The sequence below is a fragment of the Hakea prostrata genome, chromosome 8, assembly GCF_041222555.1.
Source record: "Hakea prostrata isolate BN-2017 chromosome 8, UWA_Hpros_2, whole genome shotgun sequence".
Classification (NCBI taxonomy): domain Eukaryota; kingdom Viridiplantae; phylum Streptophyta; class Magnoliopsida; order Proteales; family Proteaceae; genus Hakea; species Hakea prostrata.
The window spans coordinates 45,499,810-45,526,192 of record NC_142607.1 but is presented as its reverse complement, the minus strand read 5'-3'; the positions used below and the strand labels follow the sequence as shown (position 1 = coordinate 45,526,192).

General features: G+C 37.1%; 1 protein-coding gene and 1 non-coding gene across 2 annotated transcripts; both read left to right on the top strand.

Moving 5' to 3' along the window:
• The first annotated feature begins 1,850 nt into the window (after positions 1–1,850).
• Positions 1,851–23,923, top strand: LOC149008171 (pyruvate kinase 1, cytosolic). Its single transcript, XM_089166825.1, has 16 exons — positions 1,851–2,047; positions 2,244–2,340; positions 2,556–2,653; positions 2,817–2,972; positions 4,739–4,816; positions 5,113–5,244; positions 17,849–17,929; positions 18,168–18,239; positions 18,407–18,496; positions 19,843–19,987; positions 20,143–20,231; positions 20,768–20,863; positions 21,026–21,093; positions 21,240–21,339; positions 22,577–22,636; positions 23,526–23,923. The coding sequence occupies exons 1-16, from the start codon at positions 1,979–1,981 to the stop codon at positions 23,676–23,678; spliced, it is 1,584 nt and encodes a 527-aa protein (XP_089022951.1). The 5' UTR covers positions 1,851–1,978; the 3' UTR covers positions 23,679–23,923.
• Positions 23,924–25,080: 1,157 nt separating this feature from the next.
• On the top strand, positions 25,081–25,153 carry TRNAR-UCU (transfer RNA arginine (anticodon UCU)). Its single transcript has one exon. It is a non-coding gene; the product is annotated as a tRNA-Arg (tRNA).
• The last annotated feature ends 1,230 nt before the right edge of the window (positions 25,154–26,383 follow it).

Below are 26,383 nucleotides of genomic sequence, written 5' to 3'. Positions count from 1 at the left end.
GCATCAACTAGAGCATGCGATATTTGACACCTAATTTGGTATAAACGGAGGGTATTTCGAATTATCCAAGATTGATAGCATCATGTATGGACTTTCCTTATTTGAGTAGAACATTACTTCTTTTTTGTTTGGTACAAAGGGGCTTTATTAAGCCGGGGGATGGGGATATTAATACGCTTTAGCGAGAGTCGAACCCATGTCCTCTTTACTAAGAGGTGTTGGTTTCAACCACTAGAACAGCTCTGCGTTGGCGTAGAACATTACTTCTATGCTAGGAGGGAGCACCCTAGATCTAATGGTTATGAAAGGAGGGTCCATGTGACATCCAATGGACCATGGTAACTCTACGTCACTATATAAAACCTACATATGATCCAAGCAAGGTATGTTCAACTGTTCACATTATGCTTAATATCCAAGGCATTCTAGTCCAGAGCCTTTAAACTTTTGAGCCCTTAATGACTTTGATCATTGTAGGTGTTCCCTCGACCCCCCCAAGGTCAGGTAACGTTCCTGTATTGTGGTTGCAGGTTACACACTCAAAACCAAATCACAAGAGACAATTTTAATTGCAATAGTTAAAATATATCATTCCCATCTGTCAAGATATTTTAGACTTGAAGTACTCTTTTGATTACTGTCAGCTCTGTTTTGTTCCAAGGTATGCAAATTGTGTAATAGATTTCTAGTCCGAGGTGACCCTGTCCGTTGAGCTCCCAACTGAGTGGTCTTTATTTAATCCTTCCGCTTCTACAATTATGTAAGGTAGATATCATTGTTTGTAATTTTTCGATTGAAGATGTCATCTTTCTTTTTAATTTTTAAATATCCTTGTTTATATGAGCTCTGAGTTTTTTTTTTTAGGATAAAAATGAGCTCTTATTCTCAATGATCGTTTTTCTTAAAAAAAAAAAAAGCACACCACATATCAAATGGCCAAAAAAAAAAAAAAAAAAATGATCTCAAACATTTATTCCTGATTAAAAAACTGTTTTTATAACTTTTAGGTAACAGTTCCGTATAATAAGAAAAACATAAATTGCTTTTTATCTCGGTGTGGTCCATCCCACCTCTGTTCATGCCTCATGGCATCCTGCAATGACTTCTGCTCTGAGGCCGTGGCCAACCATGACCCGTGCCATCGACGCAACCTAACTAACTAATCTAGGGTACGTTTGTGTGCATTCCCTTCACATCCTCTCTTAATTCAACTGCAGCCAAACACGCCCCAGAGGATAAAAGTCTCTTGGCGTGGAAGTTCCAAATTCATGAACTTCCAGTAATTCACATCCAACAGCAGGAATCTGTGTAGTGGGGTGGGACCCACTTTTTTTACCACGTTATGTGAACCTAACAGTTAGAAGTCGAAGTAGGAGCGGATTGGTCAAAATGTCAAATTGCTGACGGTAGATGGTTAGATTCCGTGTGACTCGTGATGGTTAGGTATGGGCCATGGTATCCAACTTTTTGCAGCCCAACCCAGCCTGGGCCCACAGGCCACATTCCCTCTGCCTTAACTGCGTGCGTGCTTCAGAGCCAGAGGCCTGACGACGGTTCAGGTTGACCAAATTGACATCGATTGTTGGCCGGGTTAAACCGGACGAGTCAGAAATTGAAACCTAATGAGTTGACAGTTTGACACCCTAGCAAGTCTGAGCTGGTTTCTGACCAAAAGAGACAAAGAGTCCAGTGTATGAGAACTGTTAGATTGAAATCTTTACCAATCCATTTAGTAAGATTAGATTCTAATCTAACAGTATTGATATTCTAGGTCTTCCATAACCAAAAGGCATGTAGTGATTCTCCGGAATATGCTCACATTCGTATTTACCCAATATGTTATTACGGTCGCGTTAACAACGAAGCACGCCTGTTAAGAAGTCTTAAATAGAGAAGACATTTCTCTCTTCTCTGCTTTGATTCTTCTTACGATCAAAGCGAACTCCGACCTCCTTCTTCGTTCAGTAGCAGATCGAAAATGCATTCCACGCACTTGCTTCTCGAGGAACCTATTAGGATGGCTTCCATCCTTGAGCCATCCAAGTCTGTAAGTACTAATTAGCTTATCGTTTCTTTGAAACTTCTTTGCTCAAAATTCTCTCTTATGGAAGATTGTTGGGATTTTGTTTATTGTCTGAAGTACTTTTCGGGTGAAAGTAGTGCTGGAAGTAGAATACGATTGGTTTTTTTTGACGAATTTTTACCTGATCTTGACATGGAATTTTTGGTGATTGATTATGCAGAGTTTCTTTCCTGCAATGACAAAAATCGTTGGAACACTAGGTCCCAAGTCGAGATCCGTTGAGACTATTTCTAGCTGTCTCACCGCTGGGATGTCTGGTATGATCTGTTCGATCCTTTTGTCTGTGATTATGTTTTTTAGATAACTACTATTATTGTATTATTCATTTCATTCTTTGATAAGGACTGGCAAAATAAAAGAAGATTTTTTTTTGCTGCTCGGACTTTTTCTCATCGAGTTTCAGGCTGTTAAGAGTTTGTGTCTTGTTTGAGAAGGTGGAGTTTTTTATGCTTTGTATTTTTCGTGTTGATAGTGGCACGTTTTGATTTTTCGTGGGGAGACGCCGACTATCACCAGGAGACTCTAGAAAATTTGAGGACGGCCATCAAAAGCACCAAGAAGCTCTGCGCTGTAAGCTCTCTCTTCCGATTGAATAGTTTTTTGATTTTTGGTTTGAGTACTTGGAATTCTTATTATGTGATTTTTAGTTCTACTAAAACAGTAATCGTTATAATTGCAATAAATAAAAAGAAGAAAGAATTGACTTGTAATTGGTACCTTCACCCTCTTTTAGGTTATGCTGGACACAGTGGGCCCAGAATTGCAGGTTGTAAACAAGGCTGAAAGTTCCATTTCGCTCCAGGCAGATGGCTATGTTGTTCTAACACCTGATCAAGATAAAGAAGCCACTTCAGAGCTATTGCCTATCAATTTCTCTGGATTGGCAACGGTGAGCAATGATTTTCATTGTATGCTGCTTTTGTTTTATTTTTATGTCCACTTCTTCTGTTGCACAAGATTTGTATTGGAATGTTCAGAATCTTCAAACTACTGAAGAGAATCATGGACGGGGAAATATAGTTTGATCACCTAGGTCCTCAGTTATCCAGTTATCCATATTTTCATAGTTTTTTTGTTTTAAAAACTTTTTATAATTAATTCAAGCTTAAGCAAGGTGGCTAATAAATAATTTATTTAAGAGCATTTATGGCGTGCAAAATTTAGAATCTAATTCAATAAAATTCCCTTTGTTGGGATTGGCCGTAAGTTAAAATTTAGAACCTAACTGAATCAAATTTTCAGTCTGTTTGGGCTAAAACTTGATGCATAGGCTGGGAACCTTGAGGCCCACCAGTTAACAAGAACTGGGGCCATCCGATCCGCCACATGGCAGAAAGTTGGGCCATCCTGACAAATTTACAAGGAAGGCCAATGGGCTAAGGCCTCTTATTTATTTTTAAAATTGTTTTAGATGAGTTATTATGCACTTTTAATTTAACATTGGCAAAAGCAAAAAGAACTAGTTTGATTGTGAGTAATCAATACCCGGACTAGTTCTTTCAATTACTGAACATTGTTCTGAATTTATGTTCATTAATGTTGATCCCTTGCTAAAGGCCTGTATTTTCATTTGAATGCTTCAGTTAAACTTCCAGGATTGGAGGGAATTTTGAATGGAGAAAGTGATTCCCTATAATTGAACAGATTAAGAGCTTACGGATATGCTTCTTTTTAGATACCATTTTGATATTGCAACTTCTTGAGCACCGTGTTATCTTACATAGCAGGGGGACAGAGATAAATGGGGCTAGGAGGTGCATTGCTCTTTTAAATTTTCTCTAGATTTGGCAAGCAAGCCACAACTTTTATTAATACATGGACTGAGAACTATTAGACCAGTGTTCATATGAGCAGACTCCATTCTTCATTTTGTTAGATGGGTACATGGATACCTTGCCCACTATGGCTTTGGTGGGCATTAACATTGATAGCTCCTCAGTGAGTTGGGTGGCAGGCTGTGGATGCATTGCTTGGAATCAGCATGTGATGTCATTTTGCTGTTCTATAGCCCCCTGAGTATCAACTGTGGTCATGATAGTGCAGTTTTGTAGGGGCAGCAGGAGACTTTTGGGAGGGATTCCTGGTAAATCAGGGTTTCTTGGATTCCAAAGTGGTTATTGATGAAGAGGGGTTCTCCCAACCCCATGGTGCCTTTGTGGGCAAAGATTATGTCTTTGATGTTAAGGAGAGCCCCATTTTTTTTCAGCCGACTAGCTCTCTGAGAGTTACCTGGACCCTATTGAATTTCTCTCCAAGGAGATGTGCACCTATTGGCTCAAGAGAATGCTAGAGAGTGTAGGTACCTTCTTTAATTGGGGCGGTGGTGATTGTCCATTCCTTGTTTTTTCTAAACGAAGATTAGTTTGACATATCCAAATACAAAGCTTCTTGTTAATCAATCAAAATATTCCCCAATTGAGCTGCTAGATCACATTTCTCTCATTTGTAGGGTGCAAAACTAGTTTTTTGAATGATGATTCCTGAAGTTTCCTGTTTTGTCTACCTTGTTGGACTATTACTTCTTCCCTTCTCTTGGAAATTGATAGGTTTCGGATGTACTTTTATTATTTTTATAGTTCTGCCATGATGCTATTGTTATCATGCCTTCCTTTGTAGAATCTTCTGTGTAACCTGAAGCATTTGTGTGGTTTGCAGGCAGTAAAGCCAGGGGATACTATTTTTATTGGCCAGTATCTGTTCACAGGAAGTGAAACTACTTCAGTTTGGCTGGAGGTATAAAATAGTTATTGCTGAGTTGGATAAAATTTCTGACTTTATTGAACGCATGGCATTATGATAAAATGGACGTAGTCTCTTAGTATTCATTCAAAGGGGGGTGGGGGGGGGGGGGGGGGGAAGGATTCAGAAAAATTTCAGTTAATTTAGATAAGAGTCAATCTATTTGACTGCCTGCTTACAAATTGGAGTTCGAGTAGCAGAGTATGATGGTCCAAGTAGGATTCATCTTTTACTTAATTGGGATCATATTTCTTTCTCAAGCCTCTTATGTATTTCTTTTTCAACTGCAGGTATCTGAGGTGAAGGGTGAGGATGTAGTCTGTATGATAAAAAACACTGCTACTCTCACTGGTTCCTTGTTCACTTTGCATGTTTCCCAGATTCATATTGATCTGCCTACCTTGACTGAGAAGGATAAAGAAGTAAGTGAGAGTTTGTTTGCAACAGTTCTTTTCTAGATACAGAGCTAAGGCAATGCCTTTTCAATTAATTGTTTTTTGAATGCTGGGAGTGATCAAATATCTAAAACCATGGAATGTGAAGATTGTTTATTTTTCCAAAGCCAACTGTTATTTTGTGACAGCAAGTCCCTAAACTTACTACTTTTGCATGCATACATTCCAAAACTGTGGGAGGTGATGCAAGTTGCAACCACTATGGGTTACAGCAATCTATATCAATACTGTACCACCGCCTCCACCAACCTGCGGAGGACATGCAGACCCTCCCAACACGGGCTTTGCACATGATGCCATCATGCGGGACAAAGCATCGGGCATTTAATGCATAACATGAATCCCTTACATTTACTAGGCACCTAATGCCTGACCTCTTGGCTTTGATTCCATTCTGATGTGTCAAACTCAATGAGTCCCAACTGGTACATGCAGCCATCAAGCTCCCTGATGTAGGAAGGGCATGCTGATATCCTATCCTGCATTCAGGATCACTCAGTTACAGGCATTACCAGGGATTCCCACAGCACTTTAACAAGAAAAGGACTCAGTTTCAGGCACTGAAATACACCTTAATAGTAATCTCTGAGGTTCTGGAGTATACTGCTTCTTATCCATCATCTACAAGGAAAAAGGACAGTCACCCTTTACTGTCAACAGGACAAGCAGTGGACTAAATTGCTGAATTAGAAACTATACTAGACTTAGCAACTGAAAATTTTAATGACCAGACCTTATAGTTGAAGGTCGCCCCAGTTGGTGGTAATAACACCTTAGTATAATAACAGTATAAGATGATGAACATACCTTCTTTAGGATTCATTGGAGACGAAACGCAGCGGAATCTCTTCTTTATTCTCCCACGAAGAACGAACTTGAAATTGATTCTATAATCAACTTGATACTAGATCTTCTCCTCTAGACTCCTCCATATTCATTGGTTCAATGGAACAATCTCTCTGAAATATAACACTTATGTGCAAATAATAATGTGATCAATTAGGGTTTAGAAGAGGGACCTAGCATCCTTTATATAGGCAAACTCATTAGATAGCCCATCAAGATCTAACGGTCCTTATTAGCCTACACTAGCCAGTCCATAAAGAGTTTTAGTAACCATATAATATCCGACCAAAAAGGAAACCAAATAAGAGTGTAACATGATCAATGAAGCCCACCTAATGTGGAATATTAATTAATATTCTAACATTCTCCCACTTGGGCTATATTTATTGTGACATAGTCGAGCAAAACAAAACATTTCTTTAGTTTTAAGAATGCATTTGAAAACATATTGAAAACGTTTTGACCTTTATGTGCACAACTTTATTTTGGTCTGAGGAGTTTTACATAGAGCCTTAAGTACCGAATCATGGTAGTAATTGCATCTTTTAAGCGACACAGGACTATCTATGGTCACAAATACTCTTAACTCTACTGAAAATGGATGCAATATGGTAATGCGACAATTGATGACACTTTATAGAAATCCTTATGTGTCATTCTATTGTCGGTCCCAATCTCTCACTTATGTGACTCAATGCCACGAGAAAATTTACTTTATGGTTCCCACGAACTTGTATGTCATGTTTATAACTCGAGTTTAACTTTATGTGCTACATGACATATACCTTAAGGCTAATGCATAAATGCCCCAACCTTTGCTTAAGGTTAACACATACCTTAAGACTTACATAGTATGCAACATGATAATAATATGAAATGTGTCACCAAAGAATTTTATTGAATTCAAATAACAGATTATCTATGCGTATAAAAATGTCAAGAAACGAGTACGGATGAATTTTTTTTATTACATAATAGAGCAAAATATGAAAAACTCCCACTAAGCAACCACATCTAAGGATGCTCCCAAGCCCATAGTCACCACATGTCTATTAAAAACGTTAAGGCGGAGACCCTTAGTTAGGGGATCTACAACCATATCATTTGTACTGATATGCTCTACTGTGATGTCACCTCCTTTAACCTTTTCTTTAATAGTCAAATATTTAATTTCCATGTGTTTAGACCCTGTGATACCCTTCTTGTTAATAAACAAATGTGATAAAATAATAGTTTCTACACAATGTGGCTAAGTAGGGACCACTAATGTCAGTATGAATAACCTCTAACAGGTTAAAACTACGGACTGCAGATTTCTTTTTGGTTTTGGTTAACTTACTCCTACAACAGTCTACACAAGTATCTAGGCCACCTTCCAATGTAGGGAGGATGATTGAATTTATCAACCTTCCTACTCTTTCTTTAGATATGTGGCCAAGCCTTTTATGCCACAACGTGTAAGACTGTTCATTAGGTAGGGGTCTTTTAGGGGCAACAATTTCAACATTACAGGAGACATAGATATCCTCATTTTAAGTCAGATATAATCTATATAATCCATATGACATTGTGCAACATCTAACCTTATTTGAATTAAAAAACATAAATATTCTACTGTCTTTCACTTCAAGGGAATAACCACACTAGTCTAAAACTGAAATAGAAATTAAGTTTCTTTTAAATGTGGATACATAAAAAGTGTCCTTTAACAGTAATTTAAAACCAGTGTTTAATATTAAAATAATGTCTCCCATTAATTCTACGTCTTCTTCTACATGTGTCCCTACAGCGAGCTTTGACTCCTTTCTACTTGGTTTCCTCTCGTTTATGAACCCCTTTATTCTCGTGTTCGGCTAACCAAGTTTTATATTTGGTGCTGTCTGCCCTCTGGTGACCTTTCTTCTTACAGAAGAAGCAACTGTCATTATCCTTTTTTAGGGGAAATTTCTTGGGTCCAAAATTGTTAGTTTGACCGGTCTCTTTATCTTTACCTCGAGCAATCTTATAAGTAGGGTCTTTGAACTTCTTTACCTTATGGGTGTTGGGTTTTGATGCAAATAAGGCTATATCGGTTTTGTCTTTCTTTAATTTCTCTTATTTAGATACAATTCTAGAGATTAAGTCATTTATGGACCAGGCTTCATCTTGGGAAATGTAATTTGTTTTTATGATGCCAAACTTAGGTGGGAGGGTATTAAGGGCCTGATGGACAATAACATGATTAGGAAGTGAAACACCAAGGGTTTTGAGTTTGGTTTGAAAATCAGCCATTCTAATAACATAATCACTAACTCCTCCAGAACCATCATATTTAATGGTAAAAAGTCCCTACAGAAATTAACCAACTTCAACATTAGATGAGACATGGTACCTCTGTGACACTGCTTCCAACAACTCCTTAGCAGTGTACTCTGTGGGTAAACCACTCTTTAAGTGTTCTCTGATACACCTCTTCATAGATAGTACGCATATACAGTTGCTTTTAACCCATGAAGCATGAAGTAATTTTTCGTCTTGTGTACTACTATCAGTCAAATTTGTTGGTTTTTCAATAACTAAAGATATATGGACATCTGCCATTTCTATAGCAGACATTATATCCTCCTTCCACTTATTAAAATTCGACCCACTAAGAACCTCAATAGTGACCATATTAATGTTGACAGAAAAGGTGACTGAAAACAAACAATGTATACTTTATTAGCACAATGTGGCTAACATTTTCGATACATCATTAGAGAGTATACATATATCATCATGTAAACACCATTGAGCGGAATTCATGACATACAGTTGTAATATTCCCTCACTTTGTTAGCACATTAATATGTAACCTATAAATACATCACTAGAAAGAGCACATATATATCATCCTGAAAACACTTTTGAGCATAATTTATGACATACAGTTGTGATACTCCCTTACTTTATTATCATAATGTGGATAACATGTAACTTCTAAGTGCATTACTAGATAGAGTACACATATATCATCATGAAAACACCTTTGAACGGAATTCATGACATACAACTGTGATACTTCCTCACTTTGTTAGCACATTAATATGTTACTTATAAATACATCATTAGAAAGAGCACATATATATCATCCTAAAAACACTTTTGAGCATAATTGATGACATACAGTTGTGATACTCCCTTTATTATCATAATGTGGATAACATGTAACTTTCTAAGTGCATTACTAGAAAGAGTACACATATATCATCATGAAAACACCTTTGGGCATACTCCCTCACATATCAGCAGCCATAAGAGTGTTCCAATCTTCGAAAATCTACCACCTTTGGGTGTGTAAACTTCTTGAATAAGTCAACTTCCAACCATATACTAAATGTCACCCTCTTAAAACAAATACGCAATTACCACCTTTGGGTGTATAAAGGCACATTAACACCAAAAGACATCCATTACCCTATATGATTGATATTCTACAAACCTAACCATGAGTGCCACTTTAGCAGTCACCCTCAATCAAGCTCCTGAAACTCTCTCATGTTGGGATATACTTTATATTACCCACATATGATATTAGTTGTAATTTTAAACCGATTAGCAAGGTGTTGGATAGCCGATAAAATTACAACACATGCTAATATATTGTTTGAAGAAAAACTTCGAGATTACCAAAAGGCAATCATAACTTTATTAAACATAAATGAAATGCTTCTTACAATTGCATAATAACCATATAAAACATGCTCACAATATAAAACCATATGACAAAATAAAAGAACTATGTTAAAAAATTCGCCCAACGATGAAGTTACAAAAAACAACATAAACATTGTCATATCATGTTTCATATATATAAAGGTGGAAAATGGTTCCATTGTGTCCGGAAGGGTCCAAAACATAAAACCCTAAGAGAATGCTTAAAAATTTCATACAGTTTGGCCATAAATTAAATAATACTAAATATATAGTATTATGGAATTTTTATTTTTTTTACATCAATTAAACTGGTCCGATGGTAAAGCAAACCAAAAAGTATATTCGGTCAAACCGAACTGAACCCGTAGTTCTGTTTGGTTTATGAGTCAAAAGAGTCAACTTAATCAATTAACTGGTCGACTCGCTGAGTCAAATTTGTATCGGGTCAATACACAAAACAATGTTCAAACCGGGCATTAGAACCAATCGAACCAAATTGAGTCAGTGGTCAGACCGTTGACCGGTCTTGGTCGACCCGATGGGTCTTTGATATGGACCATCCTGACGGGTCATGGGTTTGGTTGGCCCGACCCATTGATCGGTCAAACTGCCACGTCAACGTTAATATTAATTAAATTTTGATTATAAATTCCAGAAAATAGTTGCCGGATTCCGGTAGTGCATCCGGAGTCTAGTGGTGACCCATAATACATCGATCTCTTTGTTTTTTTTGAGATCTATGCAGTGGTGGTCTCGGATTTTCTAGATCCTTTATAGAAAAAATTATCGGCAAAAAACCGTACAGTTTTGATGAAAACTTATGAGAGAAAATTCACAAATTGCCTAGGTTCGATTTTAGAGCCTTAAGTTCATCATTCAACATTCCTATGGGTCTTTAATCAATTTTATGCAGGCACTGATGCCACCTGTAAGAATAAATCTATCAAATATCGCATAAATTGATTAAAAACACCTTAATATAGTAACAATATAAGATGATGAACATACCTTTCTTTAGGATCCATTGGAGATGAAGTGCAACGGAATCTCTTCTTTAGTCTCACATGAAGGAACAAATTTGAAGTTGATTCTATGATTAACTTGATGTTAGTTCTTCTCCTCTAGACTCCTCCCTATTCACGGGCTCGATGAAACAACCTCTCTGAACTTACACTTTATGTGCAGAGGATAACGTGATCAATTAGGGTTTAGAGGAGGGACCTAGCATCCTTTAAATAGATAAACTCATTAGATCGTCCATCAAGATCTAATGGTCCCTATTAGCCCATACTAACCAGTCCATATAAGAGTTTTAGTAACCATATATTACCCATATCAGACCAATAAAGAAACCAAATCAGAGTGTAACACAATCAATGAAGCCCATCTTATGTGAAATATTTTATAAAGTGTAACACATGAAGATTTTTATAAAGTGTCATCAGTTGCCACATTACCATATTGAATTCATTTTCAGTAGAGTTAAGAGTATTTGTGACCATGGATGGTCCTGTGTCGCTTAAAAGATGCAGTTACTGCCATGATTTGATACTTAAGGCTCTATATGAATGGATTGAGTTTTAGGTTACCTCAGACCAATATAAAGTTGTGCACATAAAGGTTAAAACGTTTTCAACATGTTTTTTCCAACTGTTTTCTTAAAACCAAAGAGATGTTTTGTTTTGCTCGATTGTGTCACAATCAATATTAGCCCAAGTGGGAGAATGTTAGAATATTAATTAATATTCCACATAAGGTGGGCTTCATTGATTGTGTTACACTTTAATTTGGTTTCCTTCTTGGTTTGATATGGGTAATATATGATTACTAAAACTCTTTATGGACTGGCTAGTGTTGGCTAATAGGGACCGTTAGATCTTGATGGACCATCTAATGAGTTTGCCTATATAAAGGATACTAGGTCCCTTCTCTAAACCCTAATTGATCACATTATTCTCTGCACATAAAGTGTTAATTCAAAGAGGTTCCATCGAGCCAGTGAATAGGGAGGAGTCTAGATGAGAAGATCTAACATCAAGTTGATCATAGAATCAACTTCAAGTTTGTTCTTCGCGAGAGACTAAAGAAGAGATTCCGTTGTGTTTCGTCTCCAATGGATCCTAAATAAAGGTATGTCATCATCTTATACTGTTATTATACTAAGGTGTTTTTAATCGATCTATGCGATCTTGGATAGATTTATTCTAACGTGTGGCATCAGAGCCTACATATAATTGATTAAAGACCCATATGAATGTTGAATTTAGGGCTCCAGAATCGAACAATTTGTGAATTTTTTCTCCTTAGTTTTTATTGAAACCGTACTGTTTTTTGCCAATACTTTTTTTTTTAGAAATGATCTTAAAAATCTGAAACCACCATTGCGTAGATCTTGAAAAAACGAAGAGATCTATATATTATAGGTCACCACCAGACTCCGGACTGGCCGCCACGCACTGCCGAAATCTGGCCACGGTTTTCTGGAACTTTTTTAATGGATTTTTAATTAATATTGATGCTGACGTGGCATTTTGACCAGTCAACGGGTCGGGCCGACCAAACCCATGACCGAATCTTGAGACCCATCGGGTCATCCGGTTGACCACTCAATTGTCTGACCATTGACTTGGTTTGGTTTAGGTTGTTTCTAATGGACCGGTTTGAATCTTGTTTTGTGTATTGATCCGATCTGATTTTGACTCATCAAGTCGACCCGTTAATAGATTAAGTTCACTCATTTGACTCATAAACCAAACAGGCTTAAGGGTTCAGTTCGGTTTGACCAAATATTCATTTTGGTTTGCTTTACCATTGGACCGGTTTAATTGTTGTAAAAAAAAAATTCAGAATACTATATATTTAGTATTTTTTAATTTCGACCAAAACTGTATGGAATTTTGAAGCGTTCTCTCGGGATTTTATGTTTTGGACCCTTTCAAACGCAATGGAACCATTTTCAAGACACAATTTTGCCCCTATGTATGTGAAATATGACGAAACATGTTTATGGATTTGTAACTTCGCTGTTAAACAAGTCCTTGACATGGTTCTTTTATTTTATTTGATGATTTTATATTGTGAGCATATTTTATATGACTTTTTATGCAAATGTATGATGTATTTTATATATGCTTTGATTGCCTTTTGGTAATTCTAAACCTTTTTCCAAACAATGTATTAGCATGTGTTGTAATTTTATAGGCAATCTAGCCTGTTTGCCATTCAGTTTAAAAATTAAAACCAGTATTATTTGTGGATAATATAAAGTATATCTTAATATGAGAATTTCATGAGCTTAATTGTGAGTGACTATCAAAATGGCATTCATGGTTGGGTTTATGGAATGTCAATCATATATGGTAATGGATGTCTTTTTGTGTTAATGCGTTTTTATACACCCAAAGGTGGTAATTATGTATTAGCATTAAGAGGGTGACACGTACATCATTTGGTTGGGAGTTGATTGATCTAAGAAGTTTATATACCCAAAGGTGGTAAATTTTCGAAGGTTGGAATACTCTTGTGGCCGCTGATGTGTAAAAGAGTATTACAACTGTATGTCATGAATTCTGCTCAAAGGTGTTTACATGGTGATATATGGGTGCTCTTTTTAGCGGTGTACTTATAAGTTATATTATGTGCTAATAAAGTATGCATTGTTTGATGTTAGTCACATTTTTTATCAACAACAATGTGATTGTTATTGAGATTCTTATAAAGTCAAACTTTAAGAAATTGTAGAAGATGTATTATTTACTATGGAAATAGTAGATGACCACAAATTCCTAATTACTGAGAAACTGATGAATATGACTCGTGAGAGTGTAGAAGACAAAAGTTGATTTATATTGTAGAGGTGAAAAGTAATTATGTCTACTTACTGCTCGTTAAGAGGTCCATCAATGAACACTTGAAGAGTGATTTACCTACTGAATGCACTGTTTTGAAATTGTTGGGTGTAGTAACACAAAGATACCGAGCCTCATCTAGTGTTGAAATAAGTATATTTCTATAAGAGTTCTTTATCATAAGGTGTGATGGTTTTGGAAGAGTTAGGGATTATGTCATTAGGATGATTGTTTCTCAAAATAAAACTCAAGACTCTTAATGTTTCGTTTCATTACTCCTGCTATTATCCATCAAGGCCCTTAGCATCCTCTACGAAGTTTGGAATTATAAAGACCAATTACTTTATTCAAAAAGAAACTTTATTATTATAAGAATCAATACTTGTAAAAAATGCTTAGGGTAAAGATAAAAAGTCTAGTCAGACTAACAATTTGGGACCTATGAAAGTTTCCTTATAAAAGGGAGATGACCATTGCTTTTTCTGTAAGTAGAAGTTGCATCGAGTATAAGGCCTGGTTAGCCAACTGCGAGAATAAAAAGTATTGATTCTTTGGCTCTTGTTTGATAATCCAATTTTCTCTTGTCACATTCGGTTCTGATGACTAGATAGTGGTCCTTATTAAGCCACCTTATGTATAAATTGTTATTTCATCATATTTATTGATGACCACTCTTAATATGGTTTATGTACTCAATTAAGGAAGAGTTTGAATCTCTTGAAATCTTCAAGATTTTTAAGATTGAAGTTGAGAAATAGTTAGAAAAATTCACGAAAATTATTAGATCTGACTATGGAGGAGAGTATTATGGCAGACATGAGGATGCTGGACAACTTAAGGGTCTATTCGCCAAGTACTTGGAGGATTTGAGTATAGTTGGTTAGTTTACTATGCTTGACAGTCCTGAGCAAAATGATTTAGCTGAAAGGCTTAATCACACCCTTATGAATATAGTGAGGACTATGGTTTGTAAAACTAATTTACTTAAATTTTTTTATAGGTTGAAGCCTTGATAACAACCATATATATCCTTGATCGTGTCTCTTTTTCAAATCTGTTCTCTTGACTCCTTTTCCATTATGGATTATTTATAAACTTAACTTGAACCATCGTAAAGTTTTTGGGTTGTTCTGCAAAGCTAAGATTGTATAATCCAGTATTGCAGAATTTGGAACCTAAATGTATTCATTGCTAATTTGTTTCTTACCTAGATCTTGGTTTTACCATCTTTGTCGAGACACCAGAATTGTGGATTCTTATATAGTTAGTTTTCTGTAGTTTGATATAGCCAAGAAGGGTAGCTTGTTCCCAGATTACTTGATCTAATTTTAATGAACATGACTATAATATTGGCATTATGGTTGACCCAGTTACTAGAAAGTTGTCTTTAATCTTTAATTAGATTGTGATTAGGTGCCACGAGGGATATAATATAGTTGATGAGACATAATGATCTTTAGAAAGCTATAAACCCATTGTTGTAAGTGGGTAGGACCAATAAGAATTGTTGAGGAAAGTTTGTAAGGTTTAAAACCAGACTGGCAGCTAAGGAATTTACTTAGAAAGAGGAAGTTGACTAGTAAGATTTTCTCACCTGTCTCTTCAAAGTACTCTGTCTCTTCAAAGTACTCTTTCAGAGTTATACCAGATGGATGTGAAGGCTGCCTTTCTGATTGGAAACCATTATAAAGAAGTCTATATCATGTAGCCTGAGGGTTTTGCGGTTGATGATCTTAATCATCTTAGTGTAGACTCAAGAAATCTATTTGTGGTCTTAAGTAAGCTTCCAAACAATGGTACTTAAGTTTGATAATATTGTGACTTCATTCGATTTTGTTGAGAACCTTGTAGATCAGTATATATATGGAGAGGTCAGTGGGAGGAATTTTATCTTCCTCATTATTTGTATTGATAATATTTTGCCCACTAGTATTGACATTGACCTATTGCATAAGGACCAAGCAATTGTTATCTGAGAATTTTGATATAAAAGACTTTGGTAAGACATCTTTGTCCTAGGCATTGAGATCCATAGGGATTGTTCATGCCATTTATTGGATCTTTCTCAGAGCGCATGTATAGTTTATATTTAAAGAAGTTCAATATACTGGATGATGATGAACATACCTTCTTTAGGATCCATTGGAGACGAAGCGCATCAGAATCTCTTCTTTAGTCTCCCATTAAGAACCAATCTGAAGTTTATTTTATGATTAACTTGATTCTAGATCTTCTCCTCTAGATTCCTCCCTATTCATTGGCTTGATGGAACAACCTCTCTGAACTAACGTAAAGAATAATGTGATCAATTAGGGTTTAGAGGAGGGACCTAACATCCTTTATATAGGCAAACTCATTAGATCTTCCATCAAGATCTAACGGTCCCTATTAGCTCTCACTAGCCAGTCCATAAAAGAGTTTTAGTAACCATATATTACCTTATCAAACCAGTAAGGAAACTAAATCAAAGTGTAACACAATCAATGAAGCCCACCTTATGTCGAATATTAATTAATATTCTAACAATAATAACTCCTAAGTCCGTAAAATTCAGCCGTAACTGATGACTAGATGAAGAATAGTGGCTGTTTCACAGGATGAGGACATCAAGGAACAAAGAGAAAATTTCAGATGCTGCCAGTGGATGGGGCTGTAATCAGTACTGAATGGAAGGGGGACAGGAAGTGTATCATCTTATCAAAATATGGTCTGAGATTTCATTTAACTCCAAAACCAGCAGTGTATATAGCTTTCTGTTCTGGAGGGAGTCAAAATGCATCCTTGACTTGTTGTAACAGCAGTTGACAGTGCCAAGGGGTTATTGGTTACTCACAATGGAACATAGGTTGCAGGTTTAGTGGAAATACAAACAAGGAATAAAAACAGAATAGAGAAGTAGGGAAGAGAGAGAGATTGGGAAAGGAGAGGTCTGTTATCACATGCAACCTATGTTCCATTGTGAACATAGCATGACTTGTGGGTTCTCTTTCACAGAGCAACTGAATCACTCAGTACAAGCATGATCAATTTTTTCTCAAATTACATGGAGGGTTCTCTTATTTCTTGTGTTAATAGATAGCAATTACAAAAGAGAATACCAGAAACAGAATCCAGCCTGACTTGTGGTTGGAATAGATATCTCCTCATCACAAATTAGGAAGCAGAAAGAAATAGAAACTCTATCCTTGCTCTGTCAATGAAGACCAATGCCAAAATAGTAACTATAAAAAATACAAAATTATAGACATAACATGCGAACAAAATAACAACTAAACTAGCTACTTTCTCCATGAAAGGTCTGCCGTACCTCCACCAAAAGGGCCCCACTCCAGTCACATGCAAGTTCTGAAATTCCTTCTTGACATAAAGATCCATCAGCCCCATAAATCTGACAGATATGTTCCTGTAGACCTGCTGTTTGATGGCTATTGTGGGCATAGCCTGGATGGACCTGTGAGCCTAGATAATACCATCCCATAGTCCCAAATATGTGCCTAAACTGATGGCCAGTAGACCCGGGTTCAAGCTGAATGTTTGTGACTTGCCTTACACTGGATCAGTCCCAGAGTTGGCTGATGTGGGATTATTACAGAGCCCCCTCATGTTGCCCTTCTTTTGGGTGGCGCACATGTAGCATGTATGGCCTTTTTGGGTGATCATACATATGTTTAATTAGCATAATGGGCTTGGTGCTCTGATATCATGTTACAACTTCTTATCCCAAAATATCAAGTTGTTAAGTAAGGTTATATGCTCAGTGATCATTTTATATGCAATAAGATAAGTCAAGTGCACTAAAAGAGACCCCGTATTTCGCAAAGTCAAGTCGATCGGGCATTCCTATGGTTGAGTTGGTCCTCCCGCTTGTCTATTCCTTTCCCCACATCTGATTCGGGATAAAGAGGTGCTGTGGCCCCAGTTCGTTAGCATTCCACCCTTCAAACTTGGCTACACCAGCAGTCATCATTTCAACGGGAAACTCTATTCCGCTTTCACAACACGTTCCTAAGACAACATTTGATTCACTATAGTTATTCACAGTATGAGTTATTTAGAAAATTATTACATAATCCAACATTCACAAAGAGACATCTTTTAAATTTTGAGAATTGTCCATATAAAGAAAACCTGAAAATCGTTGAATGTATTTGTGTCAGATTTTCTTCCAAGTATGCATCATGATTTTGAAATTATTGTTTCAGGTTATAAGTACGTGGGGTGTTCGCAACCATATAGATTTCCTCTCCTTGTCATACACTCGGCATGCAGAAGATGTTCGCCATGTAAGGGCTGTTCTTGATGGTTACCTATTGTTCTTTTCACTTTATCATCCTTTTTTGTGTGTGTTGTTTTTTATGTTCTGAATTTTCTTATAATCTGTGATCAGTTTTGATTTTCATGATTATTAGTTTTTATAATTTGCTTACCTTGAGGGGTTTAGATGAAGGCATGAAGAGACTAATTTGTGTCTTCCAGACATGTTGTTATATGCTATCAGCCTTATATAGTTTTTTTATGCAGGCCCGTGAATTGCTTGCTAAATCAGGTGATCTTCATCAGACACAGATTCTTGCAAAGATTGAAAACATAGAGGTAAGATACAAATCTGATTAGCATACATGAGAAATAGTCAGTCCCTGGTTATCAATTATACTATGGAATGAAGAAAATAAAATCTGTTTCAGTTCTAATCCAGTTCCATACGGTTGCTTGTTTGAGAATATAAATTTCCAGCATTCTTTTCTTGGAAATTCTTGCAGGGCCTAACCCATTTTGACGAAATTCTACAAGAAGCAGATGGCATTATTCTCTCTCGTGGGAATTTGGGAATAGATCTTCCTCCTGAGAAGGTCAGGTTTCTGGATGATTTAGAAGGTTTCGTGTGACATCTTCTGTGATTATGCTTAATGTATAGACACATATCTCTCTACAAACTGTGCCATCTGAACAACTACACAAATTCCTACAATGCCATTTTTTTAAATTTTTTTATTAGCATCAAGCTTGGTGGGCTAGGCTCATGGCAATTTCATCTTAACACCTTAAAGTTGGATCCTTCTCACACAGAAAGGGCAGATTCATGCCTTGTTCCTGCCATACCATTTCGATACACAAATATATTCATTCACCGGTCCACTTTTAAGTTTGGCCCTTTTTGGGGTAATGCCATGCACGTGCCACATCAGACAAATCAGTGTTCTTTTTTTCCTTTCTCAAGGGACATGCCTAATGCATACTATATCCTTTCCAAACATCATGATGTCAAAGTTATCTGCTTGTATTTCTTCATTTTCAAAAAAAATAAAATGTGAGATATTAAATTTCAACTGTAGTGGAGGAACCCTGGTGCAATGGTTAAGTTGCATTATTGCAAACATCAATTTGCGGTTTTTAAACATGGATACAGCGTCTCTCTGTGAAGCAGGTGTAAGCCTGCGTACATTTGCCCCTCTCAGACCCTGCAAGAGTTGCATATACTGTGACAACTTTTGTTGGCCAAGGTTTTTGTGGGAATATCAACTAGAATGCAGAGCGTGAAGTGCAATTAGATCAATCTGAGGGATGAGTAACAGGCAGAGTTGAGGATTCCTGCCCGGCTGTCCACCATGTTGATGAGCCTGAAGCGAACAGGTCCCGTAGGTGAGTATGTGATGGCCATCTTTTGTAGTTCTTCCCTGGACATTTTGGATATGCCAGAAGAGGACTGTATTTGCTTCACGAAGAAGGCCTGAAGCTTTATACTTTTCTTCAGACTCTGTTACACACTAATACCAACAGTTGTAGTGTTATAATGTTTCTTGTCCTTTTGGTGCTTCTAATGCTTTTTTTCAATAATCTTCATAACTTAATCATTGGGAATCATCTTAGATGACAGTTCTGATTGTGTGCTGACCATACAAAGCTATGCCTATTACTCAAATCCCAACCAGCTTTGCTGTTGGCCTCAGAAATCATAAATGATTTGTGCCTGCTAGAAATGTTTGAGCTATATAATATGCACTGAAAAGTTCTTAGTTATCAAATGGTTTCGTATTGTTTAAAATGATCACTCTTGTCCTGTCATCTACTGATAATTTTGTTGTGTTTTCATTAATTTGGCCTCCTCTATTTACATTGGTTGCTGCTATTTCAACCATTTTCATCATGCCAAACTAATTATACCGGTGCTGTTTATTGCATTAAATGAACATTACAGGTGTTTCTATTTCAAAAGGCTGCTGTTTACAAGTGCAATATGGCTGGAAAGCCTGCAGTTGTTACTCGTGTGGTGGATAGTATGACTGACAACCTGAGACCTACTCGTGCAGAGGCCACAGATGTTGCCAATGCTGTATTAGATGGTATGTTACCTTGACAACTTGCTGTGGATTAAATTTGGTTTTTCCTGCTTAATATTTCTTCGTTTTCCATGTCTATTTTTCTCTAAGTTCCAAATGATGACATGCCACGCCACAGGACCTAATCCATTTCCCTTCATCTGTTTTTATGGATACAGGGAGTGATGCAATTCTTCTAGGTGCAGAGACTCTAAGAGGATTGTACCCTGTTGAGACCATTTCCACTGTCGGTAAAATTTGTGCTGAGGTGAGTACTTGTTTTCTGTAAATATCCAAGTCATTTTGACTAGAAATTACGTGTATTCATGTTGGGCAGAAGCTGTCCAATTTGTCATTGATTTCATGCTGTTACTTTTATCACTTCAAAAGTCTGAACATTGTCCTGGGCTAAAAGTTTTATCCTGCTCTGTTGAGTGGATGATTTCCCTGGTCATGATGAATAGATTATATCAATGGTCATGTCTGAAGCAACAATTTCTATGCCATCTTCTAAACATCAATATAAAGCTGCAAAGTTCTGCAAGAATATCTTTATTGATTGAAGTATTGAACTGATTCCTCTTTTCTGTTTTTCCTTTTCTTCCTTCTGTGGGGTTTGGGGAAGATGGGGATATTGTTTTAGTCAGGATGTATCCCTTCATTAATTTCTTGTAGTTAATATTTCCCCACTTGTATGTCAGCTAGTATATGAGTTCTACAGGTTGACTAAATATTTGGAGATGGTTAGTTTAGTCTCTTTGTAATCTCATCCTTGGTCATTTGCTTAAAATGCCATATCTGCAGGCGGAGAAGGTCTACAATCAAGATTTGTATTTCAAGAAGACCGTCAAATATGTTGGAGAACCGATGAGCCACTTGGAATCAATTGCTTCCTCTGCGGTATTTTCTTTCGCGGCTCTACTTCTAGTTTTTTGATAATGATCAATAGTTAGATCACTCATTGGATCATGTCTTTTTGGTCCAAGTTCTTGTACATGGATATTTATTATGATGATTGAATTATGTATAATATTCTGTTCTCTTTCTTCTGTTTCAAACCAGGTTCGTGCAGCAATTAAGGTGAAGGCTTCCGTAATTATTTGCTTCACCTCATCTGGAAGGGCTGCAAGGTAACTCTTAAGTATTTGTGAGGACATGCATCCCTATTTGTCTCTGTGGACAGATTTGTCACATTGTGTGCATTATGTAGTTCCCAGTATGCATATTCTCTGAATGCCGATGAGTACTCTTTTATTTAAATTTCCCTTGACTGCAGATTGATTGCAAAATATAGGCCAACAATGCCTGTTATTTCAGTTGTTATTCCTCGCCTGAAAACAAATCAACTCAAATGGAGCTTTACTGGTGCTTTTGAGGTATTCCACTGCTCTGCTTCATTTATGGTTTTGCCCATAACAAATTTTCACTTTTTTGGGATGCAAATTTTGCTTATTACAGATTCCTAATCTAATGGATGTTCTGGGCTTTTCAGTTGCTCTGGGTGCAAGAATGTCATGTCTAGCTGTATTCCTAATCTAACCATTAGTGGATGCCCATGCTGAATGTTTTCTTTTTAATCTTTACGATATACAATTAAAATTTCTTGTGCCTTCCATGTTGGTTTCTTTGGTTTTACAAGTTTCCTGAACTAAAAGAGTAAGATGCATTCAGCAGATTAATCTCGATTCCCTTGTTGGAACTAATTGAATTATTTCCCAGCCATATATGACACCCACACCATCTTTTTTTCAATTACAGGGGCTCCTTGTTTTTCCAACTCTTCTCATTTTCTGGTATTTTGTGTGCAATTTAGGATTAGAATATGGTTTTGGTGGCCCCTGGAATTTCAAAATGTGTGTTCCTTGAGAGGCTTGTAAAAGAAAATCTAATTCTTTGAACTGGAAGATGTGAGAAGTGGATCCATATTCCTCCTTTCTTGGACCCATTGGACTTCCAAGATGGAGAATGGAAGGCTTACCTCAGATGTTGAACAGCATTCTCTCATTGGCTGGCTAACCAAGCATCTTTCAACCTTCTAATTTGACGGAGTTTGGTTCTTAGACTGGAGTCTTCCTCTTGGTGTGTGAAAGTTGATTGTGTGGATCTTTGGATCCTATTGGAGGCAAGTATCCATGTTGGAGACCCTATTTAACTGGGTTCTGCTGACTTGGTGTCTGTTTCCCTATTTTGTTTAAACCCATGTAGCTGACCCCATTAAGTTGGGAGAAGGCTGAGGTTTTTTTTTCTTCCCCTCATTTCTATACAAGTAAGCATGCTTTGAGGAGCTAAATCAAGTTTAGCCATCCTACTCGTGTCTTCATGGTTTTGGTTGATTTTGACCTTGCAAGGCTACCTTTATATAGTTGGCACCTAATGTAAGCACAATCACTTTAAGTTGTAATGCCTGTGGATTTCTATGAGTAATATAACTATTTGTTCCTGTAACTAATTAATGTAACTAATGTCTAATATGTTTTGTTTGATTCAAAACATGCAATCCTTTGCGTACCGGCTCTGTTAAATTTGATTTGTTTATTTGTTATTTTATTTATTTCAGTGTTTCCAGTTGATTTTTAAACTAACCAATATTAATTTTGACAATGAAATGGACAGGCAAGGCAATCACTTATAGTCAGAGGTCTTTTCCCCATGCTTGCAGATCCCCGACATCAGGTAAATTTTTTTAATATTTTATATTGCTTCCTCTGGTCCACTATTTGATGCAAAGCAAAATCTAGATTGATTTATTCACCCAAAAAAGAGGGGGATGAAGAAAAACTACATTGATTTATTCTGATAGTGTGATCTTATCTCTTGCCCCCCCCCCCCCCAAAAAAAAAAAAAAAAAAGGATCTATATCTGCGTGCTGGCATTCATTGCCCATGCTCCCTCATTTTGTCCCCAATTGTCTTTGCTACCCATATAAAAATCTGTTTAGGGTATGAATATTTGTTTTTCTGATGGTAATTTTCATGCATGGATATATGAAAGCATTTAATTCATCATCACTAGGCAATGTGCAGTTGCTAAACAGCAGCTATTACATACGAGAAAGCATATAATTCATTGATTTATTCGGATAATTTGATCTTATCTCAAAAGAAGAAAAAAAAGGATCTATCTCTGCCTGCTTGCATTCATTGCCCATGCTCCTACATTTTCTCCCCAATTGTCTTTGCTACCTGCCTACCCATATAGAAATCTGTTTGGGGTATGAATATTTGTTTTTCTGATGGTAATTCTCATGCATGGATATATGAAAGCATTTAATTATTCATCACTGGGCAATGTGCAGTTGCTAAACAGTGGCTGTTGCATATGAAAAAAATGTTATAGACTGTTTAGTTGCCAAAATCCACTGTAGTCCATAATGCACGATACACTCGCAGTTACTCCCATTTAAGTCTATCAGGTGAAGTTTGTTCATGTATTACTTGAACACTTCTTCCATTTACTGTCGAATTTTCATATTTTTCACTCCATGATTTTTATATCTTTGTCAACATGCAGACCTTAATAAGAGTTTGTTGAGATTTGGGTTTTAATAAATTTGATTCTTCAGGCTGAGTCAACAAGCGCCACAAATGAGTCAGTCCTGAGTTTTGCTCTCGATTATGGCAAATTATCGGGTGTCGTAAAGCCACACGATCGTGTTGTTGTTTGCCAGAAAGTTGGTGATGCATCCGTTGTGAAGATTATTGAGCTTGAAGATTGAAACCTGTTTTGAACTCCATAATTTTCAAGTCTGATTTTCTTTTTGGCCGTTGTTTCTACTTTTTGTCTGAGGTCGATGGACCAGTATCGTGGCTTACCAATTTGCTGGTGCCAAAACAAGAGATTGTAGGTGAACATGTATTAATAGTGTACACCGAGGTAGTGATAATTCAACCATAATTTAAGCTGTGATAGCTACTATACTTTGGTTGCTTGATTGAATGAATCTCTCTCTTCAAATGTGGATTCCCTTGCATTGATTCTTCTTTTTTCCCCCTTTTAAATGTTTTCATGTCTTTTTGAATTGATTGGAGTCGCAGTACTCTTTAATCTCGATTGCTCAAAACTTTAGATTGCGGGTTTCCCAGTACATTTAAAATCAGCCTGCTTAACCTAATTTTTACTGGTAGGGCTTCGTTGTGGAAGGTCTGATGCATAGTTTTATGTCAGTTTGATGTTTTTATGCTGAGCCCTAGCCCTATTAATCATGTAGTACATGTATGTAGACTATGGTCTGTATGTCGGAATTTCGGTTGAAATTTTGATCTCGGTCATTGAAATTCAACGGTCGAGATTCAATTTCGACCGAGATTTTGGATTTGACAGTCTAAATCTTGGCTTAATGCGCATGACCCAAGCAGAATTACTGTATGTCCATGTCTTACATGTTCGTGTCTCATGAATTATGTTTTGTAATTTCGAGGAGTAGTTTCAAGACGTCGAGGAAACAGGGGAAACAATGAAGTTAAGTGGCCATCCACTAGAATTTAGACGATCCATGTTTCAAGCAATCAGTAGTTAAAAAGTGTACATGAAGATTCAAAGACCAATTAACCATCTGAAACAAATTAAAGAGAAAAAAAAGAGAGTTCCGAGATAGTTATATTTTATGTCAGAAATCAACACTGATGTACATAACCATAGCTTTCAAAAAAGAGCATGTATCTAATTTAGGAGATTTGGTGCAATGATGTTGTTCTTGATCTACAACCTAATCTTTTGAACAATAACCTATCTTTCGGTGAACATTTTAATTGATGTGGGAAATTAGATTTTTTTTTAAAAAAAATTAATTCTTTTCTTTTGAAATGGTCTTTAAACATGACCCTTCAATCATCTCAAGGGGCGGGGAAAAATGGTGGAAAAATGTTCGATGTTTAATATATTTCTCATTCATTTAAAAAAAATTTTTTAAGCCATTTGAATCCTGAAAACTTCAAAACTTGTCGTCAGGTATCCAATATAAATCTTATGACCCAAAAATGAATGGTAAACAGATTGCTCAATGTGATTCTGTTCTATTATATTTTTTTCCTTGGATTAATTTTCCAACTGAAAATTCATTTTACATAGGCCCTTTACATGCATATTATAAAACAGGAGTTCATTATAAACATCAGCAAGCGCCCGTGGCCTAATGGATAAGGCGTCTGACTTCTAATCAGGCGATTGTGGGTTCGAGTCCCACCGGGCGTGAGCGTTTTTTCTTTTTCATTAATTTGTTTTCCGGCTTGTTGGCTTCGGGACATAACATCTCCACCAAATCAGCCCATGCTTGCAGGCAGGGAACGAAGCTTGGCGAATAATCGGCGAGATCTCGGCGGCGGCGGCGAGAAGTTTCAGTTCGTTCGGGATTTCTTTCCCTTTCTCTCGGCCGGGAGAGAATCTTCATACAACCTCAGATTGATTAATAAGTGGCGCTTTAGGGTTGGTTATCAGGGGTGGTCAACGACCAGCTGCTCCTCTTTCTTCGCTTCGGGGACGGAGGTCCTACGGTAGGTAACAGCAGGCACAAGCAACTTGACCGAAGGGGACCAGCGCTTCTACTCCTCCACCGAGGAGCCGTTCGCAGCCAGAAGCAAGGGATGTCGTGAACGGTGGAAGGTCACAGAGAATTGACCTCTTCATAGAGTGATCCTATGATCGATATGGGTACCATCCTATGGGTGGTTGATGGCAATGTTTGCTCGATACCCTATACGACGCTTTAGCACATTATGTCGTATTGGAGGTGCCGGATACAGGGTTCTTTCTAGGCTTGACCTTTGCCGTTCACTTAGGTTTGAAAGAGTGAGGGCAATGGACACTAAAATGCGCCTGCCAAAGCAAGCAATGGAGCTTTGGTTAGGTCGTGGTCTTCCCTTAAATCCGTATCTACGAGGTCATATCATATCAGTTCTTCGTAACGAAATGAAGCCTCGGGATCTACGTCTTACCCCAGACGAGTTGTTTGTCACTGAGAAAGTCCAAGATTTTCTCGAGTGGTCACCTCTTCGTTCATGGGCAAGGGATTAGCGAATAATCGGCGAGATCTCGGCGGCGGCGGCGAGAAGTTTCAGTTCGTTCGGGATTTCTTTCCCTTTCTCTCTTTCTTCTTCTTCTCCGGCAAAACAGATCAGATCGATCTCTTTATCTCTCTCTTAGGGAAAATCGATTTTCCGGCGAAATATTGTAATATCGGGTTTCGACCGCATTTTTGTTTCGCCCTCTCGCGAATTACAGCGAAAATTCGCCGAAATTTCTTTCCATGCTTGCAGGATTCTGATTCTGATTCTTATACCCTTTCCTTCCTAAGCTAACCTCCGGTGATTATGATCTGCTTCCTCATCTTTTTTATTCAAATTTTCACTCTCGTTCACTTTTCAAAATCATAGAAAACTGCTTCTTATACCATCGTTGTCTTTTGTTTGGAATTTGATTTTTGAG

Excerpts from the sequence above, each read along its gene's own strand:
- LOC149008171 (XM_089166825.1), top strand. The coding sequence starts at position 1,979 with ATGCATTCCACGCACTTGCTTCTCGAGGAACCTATTAGGATGGCTTCC. Across the intron at positions 2,973-4,738 it reads ATTTCTCTGGATTGGCAACG|GCAGTAAAGCCAGGGGATAC; the intron begins GTGAGCAATGAT and ends TGTGGTTTGCAG. Across the intron at positions 5,245-17,848 it reads TGACTGAGAAGGATAAAGAA|GTTATAAGTACGTGGGGTGT; the intron begins GTAAGTGAGAGT and ends TTATTGTTTCAG.